Here is a 13,997-nt window from a genome sequence, read left to right on the forward strand (position 1 = left end):
AGTAAATAAATAAACAAACAAACAAACAAAGGAGACAGAAATAGGGGCACCTGGCTGGCTCAGTCAACAAAGCTTGCAACTCTTGATCTCAGGATTGTAAATTTGAGCCCCATACTGGGTGTAGAGATTACTTAAAAATAAAAAAGTCTTAAGAAAAAAAAGAGATAGAACTAAATACTCTTCTACTATTATCAAAAATTCAACAGATAATGTCTAACATTTTAAGTCTAAAAATAGCCCATCAGTGATTTCAGACATTCAGAGGTAAATTATAGAAAAAAAGGAAAGAGGCTGCTTTAAGGAGAGGCTCTGAACAATGTGGAGAAGTTTACTGCTTTATGCGCCTTTTGATTGAGCTTATAAACCTCATCTGTGAATCATTTTAATAAAAATAATTAAAAATAAAACCAGACTGTAACAAAGGGCCCAATCTAAGAAAATTAAGGACAAAACAATGTAAATGAAAAAGGCTTACAGACCTCAGCTCAACCTTAGTGAACAGGGTTACGTGATTACTAGGATTTTTCTATGCAATAATAGGAGCACAGCGTCTGGAAAAAGAGAAGGTGGCACACCTAGTCTACTGCAGTTAAGCAAAACCTCACAAACTCTGTTCCCTCCTGAGAATGACACAGTAGAATAATTCCAGGTGAGAGTTAATTAAAATCATGACAGAGAATCTATGACTGATATGGAATCCATAACACAGAAGGCATGAGCGAAAGAAATGAAGATGCGAAAGAAATGAAGATACGAAAGCTGAAACAGACTCAGGGAAACAAAATGGTTGTCTATAATTATTCAAAGGGCAATTTAAAAATACTTAAAGATGTAACAAGTAGAAGAGAAATCAGACTTTTACAGGTCAGAATTAAGACCAAGAATTAGGTTCTTGGAATCAGAAATACCAACTATTCGGACACTTTTACAGGTCAGAAATGGGAACACTGGATGTTCCAATAAAACACAGGTTTTCCAGTAACCGGGAATTAACAAAATGAAACCAGCCTGCTTTGTGAAAGATAACTCCCCCATTTCTAGAGATAGTCGAACTATATAACCACTCTTTATAGTGGCTCTTAACCTTTTTGAAGTGCTAGAACGCTGGGAGAATCTAATTTCCCATAAAAATGCACTGATACACAATCATACACAATTCTGGATACATTTCTAGAGAGTTCCCTGGCCCCAAGAAGTACCCCCATGGGGCCCAGAGTGAGAATCCCCACTGTAGAAGACTAGGGCAGTGCCAGGTTTCCTTCAGTTTCTATGACTCTGGTTAAGATTAAATGTATCATATTCTACACGGTTCATGTTTTTGTTATCTATATGCCTGTTTCAGTTGTACAAGTTACCAGAACTATTGGTCATCAGATTAGTATTTATGGTGCCTTTGAGTAGTCGAATTAGAATCAATCGCTCCTTCCTCTGGGCTGCTATGGCTCATGCGGGAGCATACCACTTGACAAGAAATGCTGAGGCTAGATGTTAGTCCCCACTCACCTATGAGCAGGGCCTCCTCTCCAGGGAAGGCACAGCCAGCAGGTAACCAGCAGGCCAGAGACTGGTCATCTGGTTAAAGAGTTGAAGTATCCAAATGTTTACCAAAGTATTAAAATAAATTTTACCACTGGTTGCTAAATCAGCATAATACTTGAGGGGGAAAAAAAGGAGGAAAAAATGCATTACCCCATTTTTACTGCCAATGAAGAAAACAGATTTTTCTCCAATTTCAACTCCATCACCTTCACCTCCACTGCTTCCCCGTTTTTCCACTTCTGCTTTTGCAATTTCCCAGAGAGTTTCACTATGAGAGGCAGAAAAAGAAAATTCAGACAATCAAAGAGAATCTTTTCCAATTTCTGTTTCATGCTCAGAGAAATTTTAGTTTAGTTAAATTTATAGAGCAAATCAACAGCATTTTCTTGGGGGACAATAAGCTGATAGAACCTCTGAGGATTAGTCATTTTCCTTGCACTGGTTCATATCAGCTGAAAATAATAAGCCACGTCTTTGCCACTAGGATTTGAGGCTGCCTTAGTTTGGGGCTTCCAGCCGAGGTCGAAAGCTGTGTATGTTAGCTTCTCAGACATGTATATGAAGGTACACAGAATTTTGGAAATTTACAACTTGAAAACCACCAACATCTAGGAAAATGGGGAGCCCAATAATCTTTGCTTTCTGAGATATTTCTTGTGTTTTTTGTTTTTTTAATGTGCTAGTAGAGGAAGGGAGGAGAGAGAGAGACACAGAATCCAAAGCAGGCTCCAGGCTCTGAGCTGTCAGCCCAGAGCCCGATGCGGGGCTTGAACTCACAAACTGTGAGATCATGACCTGAGCCGAAGTCAGGCACTTAGCCGCTTAGCCATCTGAGCCACCCAGGTGCCCCTCTTTTTTGTTTTTTAAATTATATTTCTGGCTCAAGATTACCTGTTTTAATATATAAAATGTAATGAAAGAAAAAAAATCACCTAAAATCACATTTTGAAAATAATCCTTCCATTCATCTCTCTATAAACATATGTAATTTTTCACAGATTATACCTTTTATTAAAGCGAAAATGAAAAATGGAGTCTTGAACTAAAAAAAAAAAAAAAGAGAGAGAGACGAGATCTAATTGTTCTAAGCCAGAATTTGCAGCTTTCTACATGGCAAATACCCAACCTCTCTGGATCCTTCATTCCTTTAATTAATTCAACAATTATTTATTGAGCACCTAATATAGGCAAGCTTTTGTGCTTTTCTCCAGGCTTATTTCTGTTTCTTCATCTCTAAACTGCCAATTAAAGAAAAATACCAACCTTATAAGATGGTCACGATTGATTGTTAAAATGTGATAATTCATTTTGGGCTTGACCTATATATAGTTATTGAAAATTACTGGGAGCTCCTAATTATTATTCAAGAAACAGAGATGAAGAAAGGGGCTATACAAGACCAATAAAGGTGTCCCTAATTATTTGCACCAAATGCATGCATTTCTTTCACAGGTGAATCCCCAGGAACTCAGCCCAGGCTTGTCTGCTCTTCATTTACACACCTTTCTTTTTCTTAACATTTTTAAAAAGTTTATTTATTTAAGAGAGAAAGAGAATCCCAAGCAAACTCCGCACTGTTAGCACAGAGCCCAATAACATGGGGCCCTATCCCAGGAACTGAGAGCTCCTGACCTCAGCAGAAACCAAGAGTCAGACGATTAACCAACTGAGCCACCTGGCGCGGGTATACACCATTCTTTCAAACTGATGATCTGCTTTCCAAATGCCCAGCAGAGAGGAGAGCAGGTGGTGCAGCCACCAGTCATGCCACTGGTGAAATCTGTAACTATAACCATAACTTCATAACTGCAACCAATTATACCCCACGGGAAGGAAGCTGACAATTTTTCACATTAAGGTTCATTAAACTCAAGAGATCAGGCCATGATCCACAGGTGAGAAAAACAGATTTACCCTGCTCTGTGATGGACTCCAGAACCCCTCTCTCCCTGACGTCCTTCTAAGTTGTTCAGAGAAGGTTTAGGCGTGATCTTGAAAGCAGGAAATTAAAACTGACATCACAGAACTGAAGAGCTAAAATGTATTTTCCAGGCCCCCTTTAAACGTCATCTTACGCTTTTCACACAGCTTTCTCAAGTTTCCCTCACTTATTATTGTCCTGAACCCCTGCAACCAGGAGAGGAGTCAGGGACATCTCCGAGAAGGAGGCTTTGTGGTCTAATTCACCGCCTGAACCCCTGCATCTAGAACATTCCTTGGCCTGCAAAAAATTTTTACCAAGTGAATGGTTGGAGTTGAACTTTCAAAATCTTTTATACCTGGGGAACTTTTCTACCTGCTTGTGGCCGAATCCACATGTTCAAGGGTAGTTCCTACGGATTCCTGACCATCCAGACAGAGGTTGCATGCAGAACAGACCCACAATTGTTTTCCACAGGCAGCTCCCGCCCGGGTTCCTCTCCCTAAATATGCCCGCAGCTGCCCTCCCTCTCCTGCCCCTTCCTGGCGGGGTGGGAAAGAAGGGAAAGCTAGGCTATCGAGGGAAACGTAAGCCGGACGCAAGCACGGCTGCGGGGATACCTGGGCATCCTGGCTCCACCACCCCGGTGTCGTGAACTCGGCGTTGGGACTCGCCTAAAATAAGCAGGCCCGTGATCACCCAGGCGGGCGGAACTGTGCGGACTCTTGGGTTGCCATGGGAGCGACGTTGCAGGCTGGGTTGCGTGCACACGAGGGGCATCATGGGAAATGTAGTTCCAGGCGTTGCTCTTCAAGTCTTGCTCAACGCCTCGAAGGCTAGGATGTGAGAGAACGAGGTGACGCGTCTGACAAACCTGGGACCTAAAAGCCCTGGGTTGGAAGTGTTCTTTTACTTAAAACATATTCCACTGAGTACCGGACTATATGTCAGAGATCTCTGCTCTCTCTCTTCAGTTACTTTTCAATCTCCAATAGCAGTGCTTTGGGAATGGAGGGTGAATCAAATTCCTGAGCTGTTTTCTAGCGATTTACTAGAGGCAAAGAATATTTGTGATATTAGTATTTTCCAACGTTCTGTTTAGTTGTTTTGAGTTTTATGCAATAGCACATCATTTATTAATAAGCTAATAAAGCAAATGCATCTCCACTATACTTCATTTACTTTACCTCTAAATCAATAACAAATATTGAGTTATTACTATATGCAAGACTCTGTGCTACACAGAGTAAGGAATGAAGTGATGAGTAAGACAAGATCCTACTCTTGAGAAAGATGTACACAACTAAATATAATAACCCAAAGGAAACCAGTGATATAAGCTATTGTAGAGAGGTACAAAAAATTACATAAGAATAAGTAATTATGCTGAAGGGAGTTGTTGAAACATTCATGGCAGTGACAACATTTGATCTGTTTTGAAGGCTGGGTAGACCCAGCCTCTATAGCCCAGGATGTCTTGAATATTTGAAGGAGATACTCTCCTTCTACATTTCTGCCATTTGGTTTTGGGGGATGGATGGTGTGATGTTCAAGAACATGGGCTTTTAGAGTGAGATGGACTTTTATGTCCTAAGTCACACTGGCTAAGTTGCCACATTGACACAGTGGGTAGATTACTCAATATCTCTGAGCCTCAGTATCTGATCATGTAAACCAGGGGAAATTTGTGAGTTTTAAATGAAATAAATATATGTAAAATATAAATTATGTGTGCCTGACACCTTACAAGTGCTTCATGCTTGTTATTATCAGTTGTAAGCTACTGATCAGCAACTTTGAACGAAAACAAAGATCACATTCTTGGAAATGAAGCAAAAAATTTTTTTAATTAAAAAAAATGTTTATTTTGAGAGAGCACGCGGGCAGATAGAGGAGAGAGGAGAGAGAGAATCCCAAGCAGGCTCCATGCTGTCAGTGCAGAGCCTGACCCCCAGGCTTGATCTCATGAACCATGAGATCATGACCTGAGCTGAAATCAAGAGTTGGATGCCCAACTGTCTAAGCCACCCAGGCACCTGGCAAATTTTTAAGGGGGAAAAAAAAGCATTTGCTTGAGATAAAATCTTTAAGAACAAAATCCTCCCAACACCTAGGAGCATTTTGAAGACCTAGAAGGCTACATTTGCACATAGAAAGGAATATAACAGGAGTGTGGTTCAATCGAGGATGATCGCAAGTGAGATTGGTACATCTATCGTTGAATCAGCATCTACATCCTGGGCGTAGCTTGCCTATAAGCTTACAAACTGATGTGAGACAGTGTGATAATTTGGGTTCTGGAACTTTGGAACTCTTCTGTGTGTTAATTAGAAAGCCCTGTTGATATGAATAACAAAAGCGGCAGCTAATATTTTTGCTTGCTATGATCCAGGCACACTACTAGCATCTTTTAAAAAAATTTTTTTAAATGTTTGTTTATTTATTTATTTAAATGTTTATTTATTTTTGAGGGGGGTGGGCAGAGAGAGGGAGACACAGGATCCGAAGCAGGCTGCAGGCTCCAAGCTGTCAGCACAGAGCCCAACGTGGGGCTTGAACTCACCAACCAGGCTCCAAGCTGTCAGCTCAGAGCCCAACGTGGGGCTTGAACTCACCAACTGTGAGATCATGACCTGAGCCGAAGTTGGGTACTCAACCAACTGAGCCACCCAGGTGGCCCAATGTTTATTTATTTTTGAGAGAGAGAGACACACAGTGCGGGGGGCGGGGGGCAGGCAGAGAGAGGTAAAGAGAGAAAGAGACAAAGAATCTGAAGCAGGAGCCAGGTTCTGAGCTGTCAGTACAGAGCCTGACACGGGGCTCAAACTCACGAACCTCGAGACCATGACCTGAGCCAAAGTAGGACACTTAACCGATTGAGCCACCCAGGCACCCCAACACAGTACTAGCATCTTAAAAGTATAATTGTTTGCATAACTGGGATTGAAGGTTGAAGAAAGGAGCATTATGACAAGGAAGGTAAAGTTTGTCTGGCTGGGCCTTAATCACCAGCATTAGTTCAAAGGTGATTCAGTGGATTCCACTGATCTCATTGAGCAGATGAATTCCCTTTTTTACCCTTATGCCTCCTGAGGCTTCATATTTGGACAAAGTAAGTGACCTTCCTGGTTAGATGAAAATTGTTCTTTATTTTTAATTTTATTTGAGAGCGAGAGAGAGCATGAGTAGGAGAGAGGGGAAGAGAGAAAAAGAGAATCTGAAGCAGGTTCCACACTCAGTGCAGATCCTGACTTGGGGCTTGACCCCATGACCCTGGGATCATGACCTGAGCCGAAATCGACAGTCGGACACTCAACTGACTGAGCCATCCAGGAGCCCTGAAAATTGTTCTGAAGGCAGGACTATATAAAGATTTGAGCTCCCCTACTGGATCACTCCTAAAAGACTCCAGGGTTTCAATGGTGGTGATAGAGGAGAAGACAGTATGGTGATGCTTGCTGAATGCAATAAACAACAGTGCAGAAGAATGAAGATGTGTGCAGAGTGTATTTGGTGGCATTGTGAATAGTCGAGGTGCAAAGCACATAAAGTGGCTAAGGTGGAAGAGCAAACAGGGCAGGGAGATTGGGCTACATTGAAGTATCTTGCAGTCTGGATTTCACTGGGTTGGTTACGAGAAACGGAATACGATTTTTTTTTTAATTTTTTTTTTTAACGTTTATTTATTTTTGAGACAGAGAGAGACAGAGCATGAACGGGGGAGGGTCAGAGAGAGGGAGACACAGAATCTGAAACAGGCTCCAGGCTCTGAGCTGTCAGCACAGAGCCCGACGCAGGGCTTGAACTCACGGACCGTGAGATCATGACCTGAGCCGAAGTCAGCCGCTTAACCGACTGAGCCACCCAGGCGCCCCCGGAATACGATTTTAAAATCAGGGTGTTCCATGACTGGACCTGAGTTTCAGTGAGATAATTTTTTCCAGCTGTGTGAAGGATGTTTTGTGTCTGTAGGTCCATATGGAGGCTATTAACAATAGCCCAGACAGTGACAGAGTTTTTACATTTTTTCCCTTGTTTTCAAAATTATATAAACTTCTTGTAGAAAAAAATAGCATACAGAGAAAATGAATAGGCTAAAATAAGCACAACGCAGAAGTAATAACTATTAAACACTCTAGTGGTTAATTTCATTCTAATCTTTCCTCTTACAGTTAAGATTTTACTGTAAAGCTAACATCCTGATTTTAACATGTATTTCCCTATACCAATTTTTAAAACTTTTTTAAATGTTTATTTTTGAGAGAGAGAGGGCATGAGTCGGGGAGGGGCAGAGAGAGAGCGAGACACAGAATCTGAAGCAGGCTCCAGGCTCTGAGCTGTCAGCACAGAGCCTGACATGGGGTTCAAACCTACAAGCCACGAGATCATGACCTGAGCCGAAGTCAGACACTTAACCAATTGAGCCACCCAGGCACTCCTCCCCATATACATTTTTAAAAACCCATCATAAACATAGATTTGGTGGCTGCATTATATCCTGCTATATGGATTTCTTGTCACTTAAGCATTCTCCTCATAATGAGCATTTGAAGTGAGTCAGAGTAAACACCTAACATGAGTCGGGCCATGTAGAGTCTTTCTCTGGGAGTTTTCAAACTAGAATTGGGAAAATCAAGCCATGCCCCACTCTGGAGAAAATTAGCATATTTTCTGCTGAATGAAGAAGCTATTTTATTGATTAGTTCCTTACATATTCTGGATATTAACCCTTTTATCATATATATGACTTACAATTATGTTCTCCCATTCTACAGTTTTCCTTTTCACTCTGCTGTTTCTTTTGATGTTCAAGAGTTTTAAAGTTTGGAGTTGTCCCAAACTTGTTGTCTATTTTTTATATTGTTGTCTTTGCTTTAGAAGAGTTGTCTGATTTTAATAAAGCCACCAATATAACCCTACCAACACCTTCAGAAAGGGATGCCACCCACCATTAGATTATGTTAACAAAGCACTGGAAGGAAGGGTACCCTGTATCCAAGTGCTACGGTGAACACTTGTGTCTTGTTTTGGATTTATTTGCTCATAGATGTTGCCCTATAAGTACATTTTTGTTTCTTGACTATCATTGGGCCTAAAAATGTTTATAGAGCATACAATGAAGATTTTGGATGGATGTTGATTATAAATATGCCTCCAGAATCACTGTGACTATGTATGATATGGGTAAAATTAAGTTCAACAGGTAAAATTATGGTATAGAGCAAGTGTGGATCTCATCTCCTCCCCCCACACTCTGTCCAAGTCCATGCAACTCTTCATTGTAGGACCCACCTTCCCACGTAAGTGCCCAAGAGAAGCCCAAGTCTTGGTTCACTGGAATATGGATGAATCTCACCTCACATTAAATATCTGTGTGTGGATTTTACCTTGATTTGGAGTTTAAAGTGATTCCTATTGCAATAAAATCCCTTTCTTCTTCCAGGAAAAAGAAAATAGGGGAAAAATGTAAAAGGAGATACCATTTCTACAGGAACTGGTTAGCAGAGAAGCTTCTCCACGCTGTTATTCCTGCTTCTCACTTCCCTTCCCTCAGTCCCCACATCTCTAGAGCCTTTGATCCCCAAGAATCAAGCCAGAGATTCCGCACTGGGGAAGTCCAAATTCCATGGCAGCTACGGGGTAGGTGGACAGGTGAAATATGTTCTTGGCAACCCAGGAACACTTAAAGTCCTTGTCTAGAGAAATAGGATTATCCATGTGGCTAATTCTTCAGGATTATACTACAGTACAATTATGGTTTAAGTGTATTGTTCTAGGATCCTGGCCACCATGTATTTTTTCCTTTGGAAAAAATTTTCAGATAGTCAACTTATAAACACATTTTCAGAAGAAAGACTCTTTATAAGTTGTGACTAACTTTTCCTGTAAACTGAAAGTTAAATTCATTTCCAAGCTATGACACTATTTGACTTTAAGGACACACACACATAAAAACAAACAAACAAACAAAACCCAGAACATTTACAATAAATGTTTAAAACACAGCCCATCAATTAGCTTGAAATAAGCTACTTATGGAGCTTATTATGAAATCACAGGAGAACCCCACGATTTATACATATTGTATATGTGTCAATATGCATACATACATCTTAAAGTTACAATTTGCCAAAACAGCTTCCTTTTATATGGATAAAACAAAGCAACACTGAAGACAAAGCATGAATACAAGAGAAGGAGGTAATAACTACCATTTTCACTAGTAGTACACCTCAGCTTTGACAATGAAAACATTAGGTATTTCTCGAAGAGTATTCAAAAGATAATGCTCAAAATGGGTTTTGTAAATCATTTATTATGATTGAAAGGGAAGAAAATGATAGGAGACAAATATGACAATTAAACATGTAACGTTATTCTCTTGTAACCAATCATAATAACATACTTTGAATTTTTTAAATGGCTATATAAGTAATTTCCCAGAAAATAAAATTTTCACATCATCAGTTACAGAAAATTGATTTCTTTCCATCAAAATATTTTATCTCTGTTCTATCAAAAATAAATGCCACCATTTAAGCTAAGCCTTCACTACTTGTTCAAATGAGAACATTTGGAGTGGGGTGTGCTTACCCGATGGTGAAGTAGCTATTGCCTGGGAATAAAGTCCTCACACAGATGTAAGCTCTGCCAAGCCTCTGGCTTACCAACTAGTGATTACTGAACAGTTTCCTGGGAACTAAGAAACTCTATTGGATGCCAGCCAAAAGACTCCTGAGAATCATCGCAAATTGGTAACTCGTTTATTCTCAAAAATCAACTTGCTTATGCAGAGAGTGGCTGTGGCTCAAAAGATTTGGGGAAATAGTAAATGGGAATCTATTTCCATGGGGTTTTTTGACCTTCTTTTTGTCATTCCCAATAAAGCAAAAATCTTAGCTGAGCAGTGTATTTCTTGGCTCTGCCCTTTCGAAGGACGCTAATACGAGATGGAATATTTTTAAAAGTCTTAGTGTGACAACAGTATATTGCCATAGGGAGAAAGCAGCAACGAGGAAACTATGAAGGCTCTGCCAACAAATTAAATCAGCAGCTAACATTTTTTTTTTCAAATTGGTTAAAAAAACACAAATACCACACACAAAGTGATAAATACATGTCCAAAAAATAAATACAAATATTCTCCACATAAATAAAATTAAGTATACTCATGATTACTATTGCAATTAAACAGTTTTATAATATAATTTTCATGTCTTATCACAGTTTCATTTTTATCATGAATAACTACTTTGTTTTGGCACATACTGGAATGAACTGACCACTCATGTATTCCAGCAAAGTAACACATTTCTAGACTCTCTCAACTAAAAGTTTACCTCCTTTGACAGAAGAATTCTTTCTCTTTTCTTTTAAAATATACTTTGGGGACATTTATACTCAAACCATAATTAAAAATGACCATACGAGGGCAAAGTTTTAAGCGTCTGTTTGTTTTCAAAGATGTTATTTAACAAAATGAGGTCAAGATGACCCAGCACCAAATGCAAGGAAATGTGGGCAATATTCCAGTGAACTCGGGCCATCCAGTAACAGCCAAGGAATGTGAGGAGTAACTGTCTCGTTTTAAACTTTACACTCCAGTGATCCGAAAAGGTGACAGGCTGCACTTTCTAATAGCACACAGGAGGCTCTGGTTACCTAACTCTTGTTTTCTCGCGGGGATTCCTTGTGCCACAAGCACTGTGCCGGCTCTAAAACTGTGCCACTAAACAGCACCCTGCAGCTGTTGCTGACACTGTACACGTCCTTCCGAACACCATATCATTCATTAAAAGCACACTTAATCACAGCACTTAATTTTTTGGCAGTGAGCGCTTCCAAATAGTTAACTGGTTTGCCAAATGGGAGTTTGGTAGCTCCCTTTGCCAGAATATTTTTTTCAAGAGACAAAACCATGCCACACTGCATGATGTGTCTGACGGCAAGGGACAAAGGAGGTGGAAAAAATGATGAATTCTAACCCATTTAATCTACGAGCATATCAGCATGTGGGCAAATTTTGTGCTTATGGTTCATTAGTCGTGTTCATTTGAATATTTAAGGATCAAATGAAAGAGAGAAACGCCCACGTTTTTGAAGTTTGGAAAACCAGTGTGGGCGCAACACTGCCCGTGTGTCAACGCACTTATCTGCAGCTGATGCAGCCATTGGCTGGAGGACGGGAGTGAGGGTTCAGGCTCCCAAGCTTTCAGAGCAGAGTGGGGCCTTTGGTCGGTCTGCTGCTTGACAGCAGGGGCTGGCCTCCCGCTGCCCTGGCTTCCGGCCCCCGGGTCTGGGCTGAGAGCAGAGCCGGAGCAGAGAGGTGGTGAAAGGCTGCCTTTTGCTGATGGAAGTTGTTTATGTAACTGGCGATCAAAAGAGTGATTTCAAGAATCTAAAGCAAGAAAAATAGACTCGTTAATGCTCCGGAGAAGTTCTCATCACTTTCAAAAGAGGAAAGGGCTGGCGGTCTCCATGTGCAAGTGCCCAGGCTAGCAGAATCCCCTCCTCTCCAGATCCGTGAAGTACTTACATGTTCAGCACCATCAAGGCACTGACATTTTCTCCTGCTGCTGAAACCGGTGGAAGAGTGGATCTTAACAATCAAATGTAGCGGCAATGTTTTGTGACGGTAAAAAATGTGACAGTAGCACAGGCTGCCAGTTATATGTGTGTATGTGAATTAAGAACCTCAGTGCATAATATCAACTTTTTATTGAGACTAGATGAAGTCCTGAGTATGTCTCAATCTTCTGCACTTACTGGCCTTTGCTTCAGTGTCTGCTATTGAAAAAAAGGTGTTAGATTCTAAAAAAGGAGTCTCTTTTGGTTGATAATTTTAAGACAATTTTAAAGTTTTAGGGAACTCGATGCTTCATTCTTTTTACCAAAACTGGAATTACATACTAAAATGTAGCCCTTGTATTTATTGTTTTTACTTATCGACGTTAAAACTACAAAGGACAAGTAAAGTCTTAATTATAAAACCTCGCTCTTCCCACTAATGAGTCCGTAACTTGAATTACCCCAAGTAAATAAGATAATGTGTAAAAGGTACCTGACAACAACTTACATCAAGACCACTTATTTTGAACCTTCTGTATACCAGGCATTGGGCTAAGGCATTTTAACAATTCCATCATTTAATTCTTAAGCCAAAAAAAGTAGGTAGCCTCCTATAATTTTTTAGAGGAGGAAACCAAAGCTTAGCAAGATGAGGTAAGCCAGAATTTAGACCTAGGATTGTCTGATTGTAAGTAAGTCTGTTTTCCCATCTGCAACCTACTTTTTGCACAATAAATGTGTTAGCTTGAAAAAACTAGTATAAAAAAAGCTGGTAGAAAGGCTTCTACTCACCTTGGGTTTTGCCATGGCAAAAAGTAATTTCTCTGTTGGTTTGTCCTTTGAATGTGTATTGTTAATGACTATCATAAAATCATCTTGATGACCTCCAAAGGTCATTAGACTCTTGTACACATAGCTGATTATTAACCTCTTCAAAGAGAAGAAAAAGTTAATATCTTATATACTCTTTACTTTCAAAGAAAGATGAGAAATGATTAATAGCATATATTTCCATTAAAGTGCTGATATCAATGAAACTAACTTAACATTATATGTTAATTATACTTCCCTAAAAAAGAAAAATGCTGGTATTAATTACATATAATACAAAAAATTATTTTCTAAAAGAAAATCTGTTATGATTTAAAATAGTAATATACTAATTTTATGGAGGCATCATTTACGTTTATAATTAAAATATAGTTTGATTCTGAAGCTAATAACTCACTGCAGACAAAACAGAAAATACAAAAAGAAAATCAAAAGCACCTATATTCCAGCACCCAGTAGAAGAACACAGTTAATACCTTTGTAAATGTCCTTCAAGATCTCTCTCTATACATATTAGGTTGAACCATGTGAAACAGATACTTTTTTTTTTGAAACTGGTACTTTCTAAGGTAAAAAATGGTCGGTCAAATATCGGCAAAACTATATGGTTCACCCTGATATATAGATTTTGATATATATAAACAGAAATAGTATGGTGCATATTGTTCAGGATTCTGCTTCTTTTTAAATTTAACAACAAATTATAAATATCTTCCCATGACAACAAATATACTTGTATAACATTATTTGAAATGATTTGATAGAGGGGCGCCTGGGTGGCTCGGTCGGTTAAGCGTCCGACTTTGGCTCAGGTCACGATCTTGTGGTCCGTGAGTTCGAGCCTCGCGTCAGGCTCCGTGCTGACAGCTCGGAGCCTGGAGCCTGTTTCGGATTCTGTGTCTCCCTCTCTCTCTGCCCCTCCCCTGTACATGCTCTGTCTCTCTCTGTCTCAAAAATAAATAAACGTTAAAAAAAAAAATTAAAAAAAAAAAGAAATGATTTGATAGATAATCCTTTATTTAACCAATCTCTTATTGCAGGAAATTTAAATCATTTTTTATTTGTTACTACCTTGGACAATACTTCAATGCATATATTCTGACATGTTTAATAATACACATATCTAATTATTTCTTTA

The 13,997-nt window shown here is 39.6% G+C and overlaps 2 protein-coding genes across 3 annotated transcripts in view; both read right to left on the minus strand.

Moving 5' to 3' along the window:
- DYNC2LI1 (dynein cytoplasmic 2 light intermediate chain 1) overlaps positions 1-4,337 on the minus strand; it is a 40,255-nt gene extending 35,918 nt beyond the window's left edge. Inside the window, exons 1-2 of the mRNA XM_078444428.2 lie at positions 4,081-4,337; positions 1,690-1,807 (exon numbers count right to left, since the gene is read on the minus strand). Of these exons, the coding sequence (XP_078300554.2) occupies positions 1,690-1,807; positions 4,081-4,088 (126 nt within the window). The 5' untranslated portion in view covers positions 4,089-4,337. The remainder of the gene's footprint in view (positions 1-1,689; positions 1,808-4,080) is intronic.
- Positions 4,338-9,756: 5,419 nt separating this feature from the next.
- PLEKHH2 (pleckstrin homology, MyTH4 and FERM domain containing H2) overlaps positions 9,757-13,997 on the minus strand; it is a 114,695-nt gene continuing 110,454 nt past the window's right edge. The window contains exons 29-30 of one of the 2 annotated variants that reach the window (XM_060607566.3): positions 12,821-12,958; positions 9,757-11,858 (exon numbers count right to left, since the gene is read on the minus strand). In XM_060607566.3, coding sequence (XP_060463549.3) covers positions 11,673-11,858; positions 12,821-12,958 — 324 coding nt within the window. In that variant the 3' untranslated portion in view covers positions 9,757-11,672. Of the gene's footprint in view, positions 11,859-12,820; positions 12,959-13,997 lie in introns of those variants that run through there. The other variant, XR_009602535.3, reaches the window with a different exon arrangement.

The sequence above is a fragment of the Panthera onca genome, chromosome A3, assembly GCF_046562875.1.
Source record: "Panthera onca isolate mPanOnc1 chromosome A3, mPanOnc1 haplotype 2, whole genome shotgun sequence".
In the NCBI taxonomy this organism is placed as follows: domain Eukaryota; kingdom Metazoa; phylum Chordata; class Mammalia; order Carnivora; family Felidae; genus Panthera; species Panthera onca.